This window comes from Merops nubicus, unplaced genomic scaffold (assembly GCF_000691845.1).
Source record: "Merops nubicus isolate BGI_N331 unplaced genomic scaffold, ASM69184v1 scaffold7871, whole genome shotgun sequence".
NCBI lineage: Eukaryota > Metazoa > Chordata > Aves > Coraciiformes > Meropidae > Merops > Merops nubicus.
The window spans coordinates 1-15,631 of NW_008589107.1; the positions used below are offsets into that span (position 1 = coordinate 1).

The 15,631-nt window shown below is 37.8% G+C and overlaps 1 protein-coding gene across 1 annotated transcript in view; it reads left to right on the forward strand.

Moving 5' to 3' along the window:
• Positions 1-1,127: 1,127 nt before the first annotated feature.
• The window catches only part of LOC103781761 (protein diaphanous homolog 2-like), a gene marked incomplete at both ends in the record, with an annotated part of 130,801 nt that continues 116,297 nt past the window's right edge, over positions 1,128-15,631 (forward strand). Inside the window, 6 exons of the mRNA XM_008949481.1 lie at positions 1,128-1,246; positions 1,686-1,802; positions 2,932-3,050; positions 4,468-4,532; positions 6,305-6,409; positions 9,241-9,894. Coding sequence (XP_008947729.1) covers positions 1,128-1,246; positions 1,686-1,802; positions 2,932-3,050; positions 4,468-4,532; positions 6,305-6,409; positions 9,241-9,894 — 1,179 coding nt within the window. The remainder of the gene's footprint in view (positions 1,247-1,685; positions 1,803-2,931; positions 3,051-4,467; positions 4,533-6,304; positions 6,410-9,240; positions 9,895-15,631) is intronic.

Below are 15,631 nucleotides of genomic sequence, written 5' to 3' on the forward strand. Positions count from 1 at the left end.
CTCTTCCAACTTAAAGGATTCTATGATCTAGGGGTAGATTTGCAACTCTTAACCAAGAAAAAAATTCTGATAATTCCATCAAGATTTAAGCTACTCAGCAGTTTCTCACCAAAGATTAAAGTAGGAGTACCTGCTTATATTTGCCTGAAGCAGAATTTACACTGCTGTAGCTTTTAAGATAGAAAGTTTTGAATCATCTATGTTTGTCAGGAATAAAACCCTTCAGTTTTCAGGAGGTTCAGCTTTGAAACTGTTACTGAAGTGTGTATGTTAAATACATATCCTAAGAAAAGGTAGGTTTTATATCATGTAGCTAGATTAATGTCTTCATTTGCTGTAGAAATCTCAAAGCCTGAAGAACTTTTAGGTTATTTTTATCATACTGAAAGTTAGTTTACACAATCAAAAAATGCTTAAAACCCATAAGAGCTGGAGGTTGGTTGTGGCAAATAAAGCCAATTGTAGTTAATCATGAGAGAGAAGTTTGTAGGGTGTAGTAGCGTACAGGTATGATTTTAAAAGCAAAAAATAGTTATAACAGTCTTTTCTAAAAAGCTATTGTGTGGAAGTACTGTTTCTAGTGAGGTTAATTAATATTTCCTGTAAGCTGTAATATCAACTAAAATGGTTAATGTTGTCTTACTGCTTGTTTGTAGACTATTAATTATAATTTACGCATAGAGCTCAGATGACTAATTCTACAGGAAATGAATGTCCAAGGTAGAGAAAGGGTTTTTGCATTGTAAGCAGCTTTCTTAATGATAAAGCATCTTAAGATTTCATGCTCATATCTGTGCTTAGGGGTAAATCTTCAAGAAATGTATAAATGAGGGTTTCCTGAAGAAAAAGCATCAGGAGGCTGATCTATATTTCTCCCTCTTCATCTGTCCAGATTCACAGTAGCCCCCTCCTTCTTTTGTCATTTGCCTCGTAGGAAACTATACTTGGTTCTTAGGTGTATTAGAGGAATTGCTTGCATTTCATATAAGAAAAACAGATTTCTCCCTACTCCAAGTACTAATTTTTGTTTGTGATGGAATGAGTTTTCAGTGGGGGGAATTCTTGCTTTAAAATTTTCTTGCTTTAAAAAAAGAGAAAATTAAGATACACTATGCCTTGAAAAATAGGGCTTGAAAGATAAGGATAATGAAGAGCTTGATATTCAGCTGAAAGTGTTTGATGAGAACAAAGAAGAAGACTTAATTGAACTGTCACATCGTCTCAATGATATCAGAGCTGAAATGGAATATCCTTCATAAACATGATGTTATAACTTGTTGGATTTTTTAATAACTTTATTGAACATAAGGTAGAGTGCTTTACGGACAGTTTATTTGTCACAGTTGTGTCTCTTGTCAAGGATGCTCTCAAGCAGATTTCTTTCTGCTTTGGTTAACTTTTTTTAGAAAGTACTTAAATTTGTATGTTGGATCCAAGTCATTGGGAATGGAATTAATTTTTCATAAGTAACATTTACTAAGCTAAACTCTGGCTGTAGTGCTACAATATGAGCTACATCTATACAGCTGGGGATGGAGTGGGTTTTTATTGTGTTGTGGGCTGGGGTTTTTGGGTTTTGCTTTGGCTCTTGTTTGGGTGTGGGATGTGGGGTTTTTTGGTTTCGTGTTGGTTTTTTTTTTTTTTTTTTTTTTTTAAAATCTTTATTTCCTTAACAATGTTTGCACTGATGTGAATGAAGTATTTCATCTACTGTATAATATGTTGAAAGATACTTCTTCCGAAAATTACTTCTTGTCAATCCTGCAGCACTTCCTTCTCATCAGGAATGATTACTACGTCCGGTAAGCCGCAGCCGGCAGGTTCAATTGATTGATTTGTTTAATAGGTAGGGGGCATAATAGAACTCAAGACCCTGGTGACCCGAGTGGCTCGTAATCTTGTGCATGGTTGGCTGCTCTGTACCTGATGTGTCATCCTTCTATTCCAAGTTAATCTTGAAAAGACCCTGTTAAAGATAATAATGTTTGTTTCAAAGACTTGAGCCTTATTCTAACAGCCTTACCCCAAAATCTTTTAACTCGTTGAGCACCTCTTTATTCAAGTTCACTGACTTTGTGGCTTCAAAGATCTTGAAAGTTAATTCTATACCCTATAACTGAAAATACTTTCACAGTGCCTTGTATCTTGTGTTTTCCATGTATGATTCTCTTCAATGCATCTCTTAGTGTCTTAGCAATGTCAAAGGACCTCATACAAAATTGTATTTCAAGTAATTTTTTTTTTTTGTTGTAAAGGGATGATAGAAACAAGTGATACACAAGGAGAGAAAATTAAGAAGTTAAATATAACCTGAGAAATCTTCAGGTTTTGTCTATACATATATATATTTTTTTTTAATTTGAAAGTTTGCAGTATCATTGCTTTAGGTTTGAGGGTTTTGTAATTTTTGTAATTTGAAGAGATCAATGGCATGTAAAATAGAGATGCAACACCTTGCACTGGTAAGAACTAATAACCTTGAGCACAGAATACACTAACCTTAGAGATTCGTGAGGTTGTTATGTAGAGATGTATGTCAACCAATTAGGTTAATTATTAAGTCATTTTCTAAGTAATTGAATACTGATACTGTTGCCAGTGATGGAATTCACTGTTGAGAATGTGCTAAAGAATTCTTGTAGCATATATTGAAAATAACAAAGGCATTGTTTGTATTACTGGCTATTGTCAGGCAAAAAGGATAAATGTAAAGGACATAGCATTTTGTGGAGTCTTGAACTTCTTCAGATATCTTTCTGAGAAACAAACAACAGTGCTTTCTTAGAGTACCAGTAAGTCCTTTAACTTGCTCCTTTTTCTAGCAATTGTGTATTTCATATATTAGGAGTTAGTTGCCCCTTTTTTTTCCCCTCCCTCCATGTTACATAAATAGCTGTTCATGTTCTTATTATCTTGTAAATTGTGTTTCAGACCTCAGTATTACAAGATAATAGAAGAATGTGTATCACAGATAGTATTGCACTGCAGTGGCACGGACCCAGATTTTAAATATAGAGGAAGAATGGACGTGGATTTTACTCATCTTGTTGGTTTGTATACTATAAGTAATTTTACCTTGCTTTACTGAAGTGCACATTTTTCTTTGTATTCTTCTGTCTAGACTTAAATTGACTCTGAATTTTTCCAGTCGCCTGGAAATAGGTGTACTTACAAAGAAAGCCAGATAGAACTCTGCAACATTGGATAAAATGACACTGCATCTCCAGATTTGTCTTGACTTACATCTTAGTGCAGTAGTCTTAATAGGAAAAATGACTTGTTCATAAATTTTGTGAATTTCAAATCTGTTACAAATGTGAAAACACATATTAGCATTATTTGCTAGTGGATTTTTAGTTATATGGTTCCTTCTAAGATAATTTCCTGTGCTATTTTTCAAGTATTTGAGGTTAGTTTAAGGTCAGCTAATCAGTTAAAGCATTGAGGGACTGTGGATGTTCATGATGTGGGAAAGAAGCAGCTGAATAAATATTATGTGATTTAAATAGCAGCGAGGAGCATTTTGAAGTGTCTTTTTATGCTTTGCTTAAGATTGGTGGGGTAGATTGTATTCTTAAAATACAAGGGCATCTCTGGAGTCAGTGTTTCGTAAGGGGAAGTAATTGCTCCTGGAGAACACATTAGTTTGGGAAAATGCCTTTTTTTTTTTTTTTTTTTCTGATGTGACAAAAGGAGCCAAGAAATGATGTTGTACAGGTGACTTGTGGGGTGGAATTGCTTTCTAAAAGGTGCCCTGCACATCCACAAAGTATGTCTGCATTTTTCTATCAGTTATGACTGCAGGAACGTGATCACTCGCTCTTACCTCATCTTGCCTCGTGTTTCCATTGGTAAACGAGTTTTAGAGATAACTAATTTATCTGTCCATGCCAGTCCTGCCTACAATAGATAGTTTCTTCTGCTTACCTCACTTAGAAAATGCTTAGGGATTTACCCTGGTTGAAAAGTCAATAGAAGTGCTTTGCAATGTTGTTGAGTGAAGAAGTCTTTACTTCACAAACAGTCCAAATTCTTTTGTCTACAAAATAAACTTACTGAAATAAGGTAATGCTCTATTTTTGGATTCCTAATCTGGAAAGGAGACTTCCTGATTTGAAGCCTTAGAACTAGTACATCATAGTAGTGTAAGAATTCTTTTTTCATGTCTTATTTAGTAGTAGATTCGTATAAAGGGAGAAGGGCACATAAACTCACATCTGTCAGAAATAGAACAACTGTGATGATTCATCTTCCTTGGTCATGTGTCCTCAGTCCCTTTTTTTTTTGTATTTATAGATTTTGCTCATCCAAACAATTCACCAAATGTTCCTTGAGAGCAACCTAGTTATTAATTGTATTTTTTGTCTGTTGCTTTTATGTCATGGGGTCATAGAGTAATTATAGTTATAAGGCACCTCAGAACTGTCATACATTTTACTTCTGTGTTGTGTTTTATTTAAATTCTAGATGCGTGTGTGGACAAAGCTAAAGTAGAAGAAAGTGAAAAGAAAGCAGCAGAGTTTTCCAGAAAGGTAAGTTGTAATCATCACTCTTTTTAAGGCATTAAATAGGGCCTGACAGGAACACATGGGCTTGTTTCACAGTAGAAACTTAGTGGAAACTGGGAAATAGTGTATTGCATAGGCAGGATGTTCTTTTACATTGAAGAGCTTTGGGGGTTTGGGCTTTTACTGTGTGTGTGTGTGTGTGTGTAAGGCACACGATTCCAATTCCAGTTTACTCTGATTTCAAAAGCAGACGAGTAGTATTGGTTGTACATATCTTTAGTTGTATCCCTTTGCTGTAAATAATTGATGGGGAAAAAATCCACTTGTTGCTATCTTGTCCTGAAATACTTAGTCATAGTTGAGTACCTGAAGTGCAGATAGAAGGCTAAAAAAAAAAAACCCCAACAAACCAAACTGGGGGGGGAAGTTCATAACTCTTCATCTAGAACCTGAAGAAACTTGGTGAAAAGCAGAGTCATTTGTTGTTGGAAGAGGCATTGACTCTTTTTTTAAAGATGTTTTTATTTTTCTTTATAATGCCTATAGTAAATTATTACATTATGAGGAAGAGTAATTTATTCCCTTATTAGTCACATTTAGGAATCTTGCAGTGCATTTTAGAACTCTTGCTTACGGAGTTTCTCTTCTTATTCAGTTCTCCTTTCATTTATTACTAGGTGCAAAAGAGGTTAGTTGTGTTAAATTATTTCTGTAGGAAGAATTCCAGCTCAAGGTATTTTTTGTAGTAATTTTTCTGTAGGGTGTTTCTCAAGAAATCAATGCTTATCCTTTTGCATTATCACTATTGGTGGTTTTGCTGAAAGTCTCTTTCTAAACGTGTTTTCTGAAGTTACTTAAAGTCTTATTTCCTAGTTGAGGTTAATGGATAATTTCTTCATCTCAGCTCATTGCATTTTGTTTAAGGATGTGAAATGAGCTGCAGTACTACTCATACACCCTGTTGTTGTGTATTTAAAACATTTAAAATTTTGATGTTTGGTCTGGTCTAAAGGCTTTTCCAGACCAAAAGGCAGTACATGTTTTTGAACATGATGATTAATAAATTTTAGAATAAGAGTTCAGTGATGTCATTTACTTTCTTATCTTGAATGTTAAAATGTGGAGACATTTTTAATATGAGCCATGGTGTCTGAGCTTTATAGACAGCAAATTGTTGTGATGCTTTCCTGGCAGAGTTATTTATCACAATGTACTTGGTTAGTGGCAGTCAACACATGTTCCTCACAGGGATAAGTTGCTTTCTCCTGTGGAAGAATTAATTACAGAAGCTTTTAAAGATGGTAACAACCTCTTAAGCATAGCAAAGAGTACCAGGATGAACATGTGCATTGGATTTCTCACAATCCTGGTGTAAACTGGGCTTCCATTTTTGTATGGGGACATAAAGGGATCCCTGACTTATTTGGATACTTTCTTTCTTACATTACCTTATGGATAATACTGCTGAAGCTGCACACATCTCTCTTCAGATTTAAGCTCACTATAGGACATGTATACTTGAGTTTAGTTTGAGAAGTCTGCAATGGTCTCTTAGGGGGGGAGAACCTGTTGATCTTAGAGCTGTACTAAGTAGCTGGATCTGAGCAGTTTTGTGTCCAGACCTAGTGGTGGACGAAATTATGGGGTGCTGGAACACACACTGCAACGTATTTTTTTTAATAATTGAAAGTGCATCTATTGCTCTAGTGGTGATTTTTTTCCAAGAATTCCTGAAAGTATAGTGTCTAGTGTGGAAGTAAGTGGATGAACACTTAGGTGTTGGTCAATCATTACAGTTTGATGAAGAATTCACAGCTCGACAAGAGGCACAAGCAGAGCTTCAGAAACGAGAAGAGAAAATCAAAGAACTTGAAACAGAAATCAAACAGCTACGAACCCAGGTAATAAAAATAAATCACAGTAAGTTCTGCAGTTGAGGGTTTTTTAATTCCATTTTTTTTAAGACTTGAAAAGCAATTGCCCAAGAGTATATTGTCTCTGTGGAATTTGAAATCAATATAGTTTTTTATATCTATATACATGTATTTATTTATAAGTTGTGTTCATTTATTTATGAAGGGTCTGGAGATCAAGTCTTATGAGGAGAGGCTGAGGGAACTGAGATTTTTTAGCCTGGAGGAAAGGAGGCTCAGGGGAGACTTTACTGCTCTCTAAAACTGCCTGAAAGGAGGTTGTAGTGAGCTGTGGGGGTCAGTCTCTTCTCCCGAGTAACACCTGGTAGGATAAGAAGAAATAGCCTGAAGTTGCACCAGGAGAGGTTTAGCTTGGACATTAGGAAAAACTTACTCACTGAGAGAGCTGTAAAGCACTGGAACAGGCTGTCCAGGGAGGTGCTGGAGTTGCAGTCTCTGGAGGGATTTAGAAAAGTGTATCTGAGGTGCGTAGGGACATTAGCAGTGTAAGGTTAATGGTTGGACTCAATCTTAAAGGTCTTTTCTGACCAAAACAATTCTGTAATTCCACAGTTCCATGATTTTTAAGTTAGCATAAACTCTTAATGATAGTTAATGAAGGTAACGTCTTCAAATTGTAGCATATTCAATATCTGTCACATTTGCTTTAAAGAAGATGTTAAGCTATGAAAAGTTTAAATCAAGCCTGATTTTTTTTCTTTCTACAAGTACTTGGCTATGCTTTAACTTTAGTACTTCTGTATGTTTTGTAGAAAGTGTTTGTTTCAAAAGGCTTTACACTTGAATGACAAAGGTAGAGGTCATGCTAGCTGTACATGCACAATAAACAGTCTTTTCAGCATATGCAGGCAACTGAGGACAATTTTTAACTCTGGCTGTCACACTCTAGCCATTCTAAAATGAATATTAGACTAGCTTTATACAGTCTGATGGGTAAATATAACCAGAAATGCAATGCCTCATATTTCAGCAAAGCTGATTTCATTTGCATTCATTTGCTCATGAATTTTGCTCACAAGCACCAAAACTGTATCTGCTGAGTGATTTGTCCAGGATCACTACTGAATGAGAGGACAGAAAACACTGCCTGTTGAGCCCTCACAACATACCTTGGTTTTCTTTTTTCTAATGACAGTGAATTTGGTTTCAGGCAGGTCTTTTATACCCTTTAGGAACCAAGAAATAGCTATGCTTTGATCTTTTGGCCCAGCCTAGCTCGTTTCCTACTTCTTCAATACTAGGCAAGATCTGCCTGTTTCCTTTTCCTCACGGTGACTACCTTAATGCCTGTAGTCTCACATCCTTTTTGAATAAGAGGAAGAATAGCATGTGATGTGCTGTAACCTGGTTAGCATCATCCTGTTGACAAATGATCTGTGCCATAGCCTTATGAGATCACTGGCCTTCTCCTCTTTATGTAAGCACATTAACATTGCATTTAACTGTTGGATTGCTGTTGTGTCCTTTGCTATCAACACAAGTAATTCTTGTAAAATGTCATGTCTTAAGGTTTTCTTACCCTATTTTCACTGACAGACACTTCTGTTCACACTTCATTCTTACCAATTTTCATGCTCATTACAAATACCTATGAGATAATGCTACACTGAAATTAATCTATTTAAGTAAGTTCACCAATTCTTGCATTACAATTTCTGTAGAAGCTTGTGGACCAAAGGAAACACATGCCTTGTGCAAAGGAAAAAAATATTTTTAGTCTAATTAATTATTAATCATGTTATATTGATTCTAATACATTTCAGATTATCCAGGCATTGCTGCTTATTCACAATAATGGTACAATTAAAAGTGATATACATCAACCTGTGCCCTTTTTTTGTATGCTATGCTTGCATTCACTGTACTGTGGCACTTGTTTTTAGACTCACATTTTTCTCAGATGGATTTTTTGGTCAAGACAAACTCTTGCTTCCTTTAAACAATAAACAGCAAATAATTGCTTAGGAAGATAAAATGAAAATCAGATTAAATGAACAATGTCTATTACTTAATTTTATAATAAAAATTGGTAGGGAAAATGGAATATGAGCTCATATGGTGGTTTGTGCATAGGTCCTGATGCTGGTTTTCAACAGGACAAGAATCTGTGAGGAATTCCTACTAGTCTGGGGGCTAGGACTGTGTTAGTCACTGCAGAGACCTTTCTGATGGTTTAACATGCTGCTGGTTCTCTTCATTGTTCCTTTCACAGCTTACTAGGATAGATACTACAGTTGCTTTTTCTTCCTATCACTGCAGAAACATCTGCAGACAGATTTAAGAGAAAGCATGATTGTTTTGGTGTAATTTTTCCCACCTAGAGAAGATGCCAGGGTAGTTACAAAGAGCTGTGGTCTCATAACCTCTTGCACTGCAATAGCTACGTCAGTGATTTCTGTGGGAAATGCTCCACGGGCAGAGGAGGTTGTTAGAATTCAGTGTGGTTATTACCATCTCTGATGCCCCAGCTTGCCAGGATACCCTAAGTGGGATGAATGTTCTGTGCATTGGTAAGAAATAAAATGCTGTTCTGTTCACTTAAATGTTACTGCTACTATTAAATTTTCTTTAAAATGGTAACAATTTGTTTTTATAAAAATGCTAGGTTATTCACTTTGCTTGACAGTTTTATGGCACATGGTATAATCTATTGTTATTGCTTCTCATTTAAATAAGAGAATGGTTGAATTTCTCACTGACTTGAGGTGCCAGTTGACTACAAGGCATCCTGGTTGGTTCAGCTTCATATGAAACCTCTTCCCCACCCTGATGAAAAGAGTTCCTCTTTTGTATTTCAGGGTCCAGGCCTGACAGGTCAACTGACAGAAGCAGCACCATTACCTCCCACCCTACCAAGTGAGAATGCGCCACCGCCTCCACCGCCCCCGCTGCCCGGTGGCCTGGCACCTCCACCACCACCTCCCCTGCCTGGTGGAGCCATACCTCCTCCTCCTCCGCCACCACCGCCGCTGCCTGGTGGAGCCATACCTCCACCACCTCCTCTGCCTGGTGGAGCCATACCTCCACCACCGCCGCTGCCTGGTGGAGCCATACCCCCACCACCTCCACTCCCTGGTGGAGCCATACCCCCACCACCTCCACTCCCTGGTGGGGCCATACCCCCACCACCTCCACTCCCTGGTGGAGTTGCACCACCCCCGCCGCCTCCGCTGCCCGGTGGAGCGATACCCCCGCCGCCTCCGCTGCCTGGTGGAGCAATACCACCCCCACCTCCTCCGCTACCTGGTGGAGCAGGACCACCTCCACCACCTCCTCTACCTGGTGGAGCCATACCTCCTCCACCACCACCTTTTGGTGGGCCTCCAATGCCACCAGCTCTTGGGGGTGTTCCTTTTGCTCCGTTTCCGGCGATGCCAGCGTTACCACATGGGATGAAGGAGAAGAAGAAGTATAAGCTGGAAGTCACAATGAAGAGAATCAACTGGTCAAAGGTATTACCATGTTTGAGTTTGTTATCATTGATAAAAAGTGGCTTTTAAGAAAGAAGGAGGTAATGTGCTGGAGTTCACATTGGGTTGTGACTAGTACTTATGTTGGGGTAATTAATTTCTTAATTCAAAGTATTTTTTGATGCTGTCATTATGATTCAGTTGGTTAACGGCTTCAAAAGACATCTTATCCTATGGATTAAGCTCCAAGTGTTTAATGCTGCAGTAGTCCATAACACCCTGTATTCTGGAGACACCTGTAGCTAACACTTCCCAAAATTTTGGGTGACTTTTTTATAGAGTTAAGTTCTACATCTTTTCAGCTGTAATTTATATTTGAGTTGCCAAATCAACACTTCAAAGGTAAAATGTTTTATTTAAAGAAGGTTCAGGTTATAACACAATTAATGTTTACTTTTTTAATCATATAACTACTTTTTTCCACAAAACAATGTTGAGTTAGTTAAAATATTGCTTGGTTTTAGGATAGGGGAAGTGAATCTTGAAGTAGACAGTGGGTGGACAACTTCTGGGAAGGCTGCCATTTAAGACCTTGGATAATCTGGCAGTTGACAGAAAGAACAATCTCGATTCAAGGGATAACTACAGCTCTTTGCTTTATTGAAGTAGCTTTGTCTGAGAAGTGAGGAAAGGATGTTGAGAAAGGAGATGTATTAAGAGATGTGTTAAGCCCCTGGACTGGGCACTGGTGAGACCACACCTTGAGCACTGTGTCCAGTTCTGGGCACCACAGGGTAAGGACATGGAGGTGCTGGGGTGGGGCCAGAGAAGGGCAACGAGGCTGGTGAAGGGCTGGAGAACATGCCTTATGGGGACAGGCTGAGAGAACTGGGGTTGTTCAGTCTGGGGAAGAGGAGACTGAGAGGACACCTTATTGCTCTCTACAACTACCTAAAAGGAGGTTGTAGTGAGGCTTGTGTCGGTCTCTTCTTCCAAATTACTGATGATAGGATGAGAGGAAATGGCCTCAAGTTGTGCCAGGGAAGATTTCATTTGGATATTAGGAAGAATTTCTTCACTGAGAGAGTGGTCAGGTACTGGAACGGGCTGCCCAGGGAGGTGGTGGGGTCACCATCCCTGAAGGTGTTCAAAAAATGAGTAGATGTAGCACTTGAGGCTGTGATCTAGTGGTTAGGGAAATGCTGGGGTGGTGGTTGGGATTGATGATCCTGGGGGGCCTTCCCAGCCATAGTGATTCTATGATCCTAAGAGGTTTTACTGGAGTCCCCAGGTAAAAAATACAGTACAACATGGTATTAATGGGTACATGGAATTTTGGAAGACAGTGCAAAGCAGAAGTCTGATGTTAGTTCTGTCTTTGCTGGGTTAAGCAAGATGTGGGGGCATAAATTATGCAATTAAGGATTTTATTTTTTCCCCCCTTTTATGAGGATGAGTTGAAAAGTGGACCAGGCTTTCAGAGGTGAATTTTAGCTTTTATTATGTTCTGGACAGAACTGTGCATAATGGCTCTAGTTATCTAGTTTCATTTTAAATACCATGCATGGAACTTAGAAACTTGACTAGCTTAAAAAAAAGAAGGGTGGGAAGGTACTGGTGAATGAACTGTTACTAAGTCAAATAAATAATGATACTTACAGTGGTAGTAAGTATACAGACTTAAAGCATTAAATTTTCTGTTGAAGGGCAGATGTCTTGACATGAGGTTAAGAATTATTTTAAGATCAGTCCTTTGAATAAATACAGTAATTTGCTATATTTAAAAGCATCTAATTAAGAAATGAAGCCAATTATTTTGTGCTTATGCTTCTTGTAGTTTTGTGACATGTTCTGCAAGTTTGAAAGGAGATCTGACTTGTGTTGCCTTACCTGCCTGTCAGATATATTTGTGCTACAAAACTCACTTCAGTAACAGTTCTGTCTCTCTCAGAAAGGCAGGTGTTTGCATGAAGACAGTTACAAAACTTCCTTGAAGGTTCTAAAGGCAATAGTGTTATTAAACATGTTTTTATTGTAAGCATTGAAAAAATTTTTGTCAAAGTGAATTTTTACCTATCTAGTTCTGTGTGAAATCATTACTGCATTTGATTTAGCATTATCTGGCTTAATATTACTTGAGATCAAGTCCTGGCTCTATTAGAGTAGTGAAGCTGTTGTTCCTCCTACTCCTTTACTTGACAAATGTAGTTGATATTGTGTACTATAGTGAATTTTTAAATGAGATTCTTGTTGACCCAGTGTTGTGTTTGGTTTTTGACAGATGAATATCTCAGGAAATTAGCTTAATTCCAGTGTAAATTATTTTTAAAAAGTTTGTGGGTTGCACATTGCAGAGAGAGAGAGTTCTCTTGAGAGCTTCTCTTGAGGCAGTAGGTGACTCCTGTGTTCTGTTACTCTTTGACCTTGTCGTGAGGGAGGGTCTGAGAGGACGTGTGTGACTTCTCTGAGGTCCATGGAATGTGGTTGGTGGGTGGATGCTCACTGGACCTCATGGCTCTGCAGAGGGTTGTGTGTGGTGTTGGTCTGTGCCAAGGCAGAGTGGTTGACTAATGACCCAGGTGATATTTCAGGGCACTGTTCTCTTAGGTGCAGTGAACGTGAACTATGGCTTTGCATGAAGGTGGGTACGTGTATCCAAGCCAGCAGGAACAGCTGTAAGGCAGTTTTCAGATGGGGATAACTGGATGCTGTTTCACGTAGCAACCTTGTAAATTTGTGATTTCTCATGCAGCTGGAAGTCCCGAGAAGGTTGGTATCTGTGCTGTGATGGTACTTGTAGGTTGCTCATCTGAGATGTTTATAGTTGTTTCTAATTAGTCAAGTGCTAGGGCAGGGTTATGGCCACTGGGAGGAGCTATGGGATTGCTCAAGTGAGATGTTTGGGCACCATTAACTTGCAGTGAGTGTGAGCTTCCACACAAGCTTAACGTGGTTATATTTCATCAAATTCCATTTTTTTAAAACACCTTAAAATAGAAATGTTTCTATGAGCAGTAAACTGCAAGCACAATCTCTGATGTACAGGCTAACCTGTACGAACAGTTACTAGTTATTACTTGCCTTTTAGTATAATTGGTCACTTTGTGATGGCAAGTTATGCAACTGTTCAGGTGTGTTTGTGGATGCCTTGCTTGAAAATCCCTTTCTGATCAGTGTATCCTGTTTTGATCAGATTCCTTCCACATAAAGGAATTAAATTTGAGGTACTATATAATGACATGTATCATCAAGACTAAACCATCCCATCTTAAAGGCATTTTATGGTTGGCAATTTTTTTAGTGGTATAAAATGCCATGGGTATAGTGAGGTTTGCTGTAGAAAAAAACACATAGGTCACCAAATCATGAAGACAAATGGAAGGAGGACCTTCATATTTTGCATGCTATCTGGTTGACATTTAGCTTGGACTTCAGTGCAATCTGCTACTTGTTTGTCAAAGTACCAAATCTTTGCACTACCAGCTAGTGTTTGGCAATTCCTTTGAAAGCCATATTCTATCTCAATACTGTGTGGGTACCGAAAACTTAATAAAAGGAAATTGTTGGTGAAAATAAGCTGTTAAGTGGCTACAGATGGTCACTGCTGGCTCTAAGTTGCAGCTGAACATTGAACAACTGTTAAACATGTAAGTTAAATTGCACTCTGAAGTAGTGCAGGTTTTTAAATTTTTTTTTTTTTCCACAGCTGGTAAAACTGTTGAGAAATTCATATGGATGTAGATATGCATCCTTCTATGAAGTAGTGTTAAACACATTGTTCTGGATGGAGCTGGATGACAGGGGATGCCAGAAGTTGCTCCTGGCTGAAGATTCTGTGTCTTTTCAGCATGAAGCCTCTTGAGATGAGTCCCATCATTTCATAGCAGTAACAGGCCTTCATAGACTGTTTTTACAGTATTGCTGGGACACAGGATCATATGTCCATTGAGTTCTTAGGTAGCACATGTACTCTGTCAGACAGAAGGGAATTTCAGAGTGCCTCTAAAAAGGTATGTCACAGGGCAACAACACTGGGCTGTGTTTGAAAAACATTCCAGTTTTTCAGGTGATTCAAGGTAGGTTGCTTCGTATAATTTCTGAATGTATACCATCACCCTTTCAAGTAAAACCTTTCAAAAACTAGCAGGGACAGAAGCTTACTGTGGGAAAAGGGACTAGATACCTAGTCCTCTGATACTTTTGAATAAGTGATCTTAATTGTCCTTCTGAATAAGTAGTAAACTTAGGTTCTGTGTTCTTCTGAATCTTGAAGTGCTGAATAATGAAATGGCTCTTGCTTTGAACTAATAAGAACAGTATCGTGAGTGATTAATCTCACTCATTTCGGAATGAGGCACCTAGAAGGTTGAGATAAAACCTGTGTGGAAATGCATGATATATCAAGTTATATTTTCCTGAAAATAGAACTAATATTTATAATTTATCATTAGTATTTTATCACTCAATTTCAAAATATCTGGAGGTGTGCCAAAATAATCTGGAAGTCTATCTAGCAGAAGTAGTTTGTGGCTTCCAAGATATTTAAGTAGAAGGATATTAAAAATTGTTAACCATGTTTTTAATATATTCATCTTAATGAATGCTAAAATAAATGTTGAATTTCTGTCTAGAATTCTTTTAAAATAATCTGCATATAAGAATAAGTGATAACCTTCAGTGCTTGGTTTTGTTTGACCTGCATCAGTGTATGTTCCAGTGCTGGAAACCTTGGGCCCTTTCTAGAGAACTGTAGATGAGGGTGATGTTACAAGTAACTGTAGAGAGTGCAGCAAAATAACATTGGTGGAAAGTTTTCTTTATTGATTTATATGTAATTCTCTGTGCATTTCCAGAAAGCTGCACAGCATTTTGAGAATAAATATGAACTGTAATGTTTCGGAGTTTAAAAGGAATCTTATGGTTCTGCTGTTCTCTTAAAACATCTGTATAAAATCTCTTTAACTTCCTGCCAGCCACACCAACATGTTTTAGAAGAAAAAATGGACTGTTTTAAGTAGCCTTGTAATAAAAAGAAAGTATGAATTGTCATACTGGGAAACATGCTCATGTGTTCAAGTGCTCATTGAGGAATATGACGTTACCCAGTGTTGGAATCCAGAGATTTGAGGTTGTTTTTTTTCCTTGAAAATTCATCTAGCTGTATAAAAGTCCTTCTAATTCATGTACTGCTACAAATCATTCAGATTACACAGTTTTGGTAACCTTCAAAACCCTTATAGTTAAAAAAAGGTCACTTCCCCTCCTATTAAAAATTTATTGCCTGTTGAAGATACTTTACCATTGAATATCCTTGTTTTCTTTCTCTTCTGGAGATCACTCTGTTCAAAGCTTCTATCATACAGTTTTCTGTATCTTTAAAAAACCCCCCTGGTTTTCCTCCTTTTGGAATGGAGCTTTAATGCTTTAGAAATGCATTTCCACCCAGGCTTTTAAGAAAAAGGGGCTGTTATTCCAGTTAGCTTCCCCTACAACCTTTGACTTCCAGATTTTTATATCAAGCCCTTTTATCTGTTTGAGTATTTCCATCTAGATTTTTTCTTTATACAGTATAGGTTTCAGCACAGATTTGTTGTTTGCCCATTTTCTTAAGAGGTAGAAAGAAATTTGTATGCCATTGATGACAATATAATTTCCTCCTGATGCTGCACATCTTTGTCTCACCACTGCTCTGTCTGGTTACGATGGTTTTCTTTCTTAAAATTTATCTTTTTAATTTAATTTAATTAGGCATCTCACTTAAGCAGGGAAGAATTCCTGC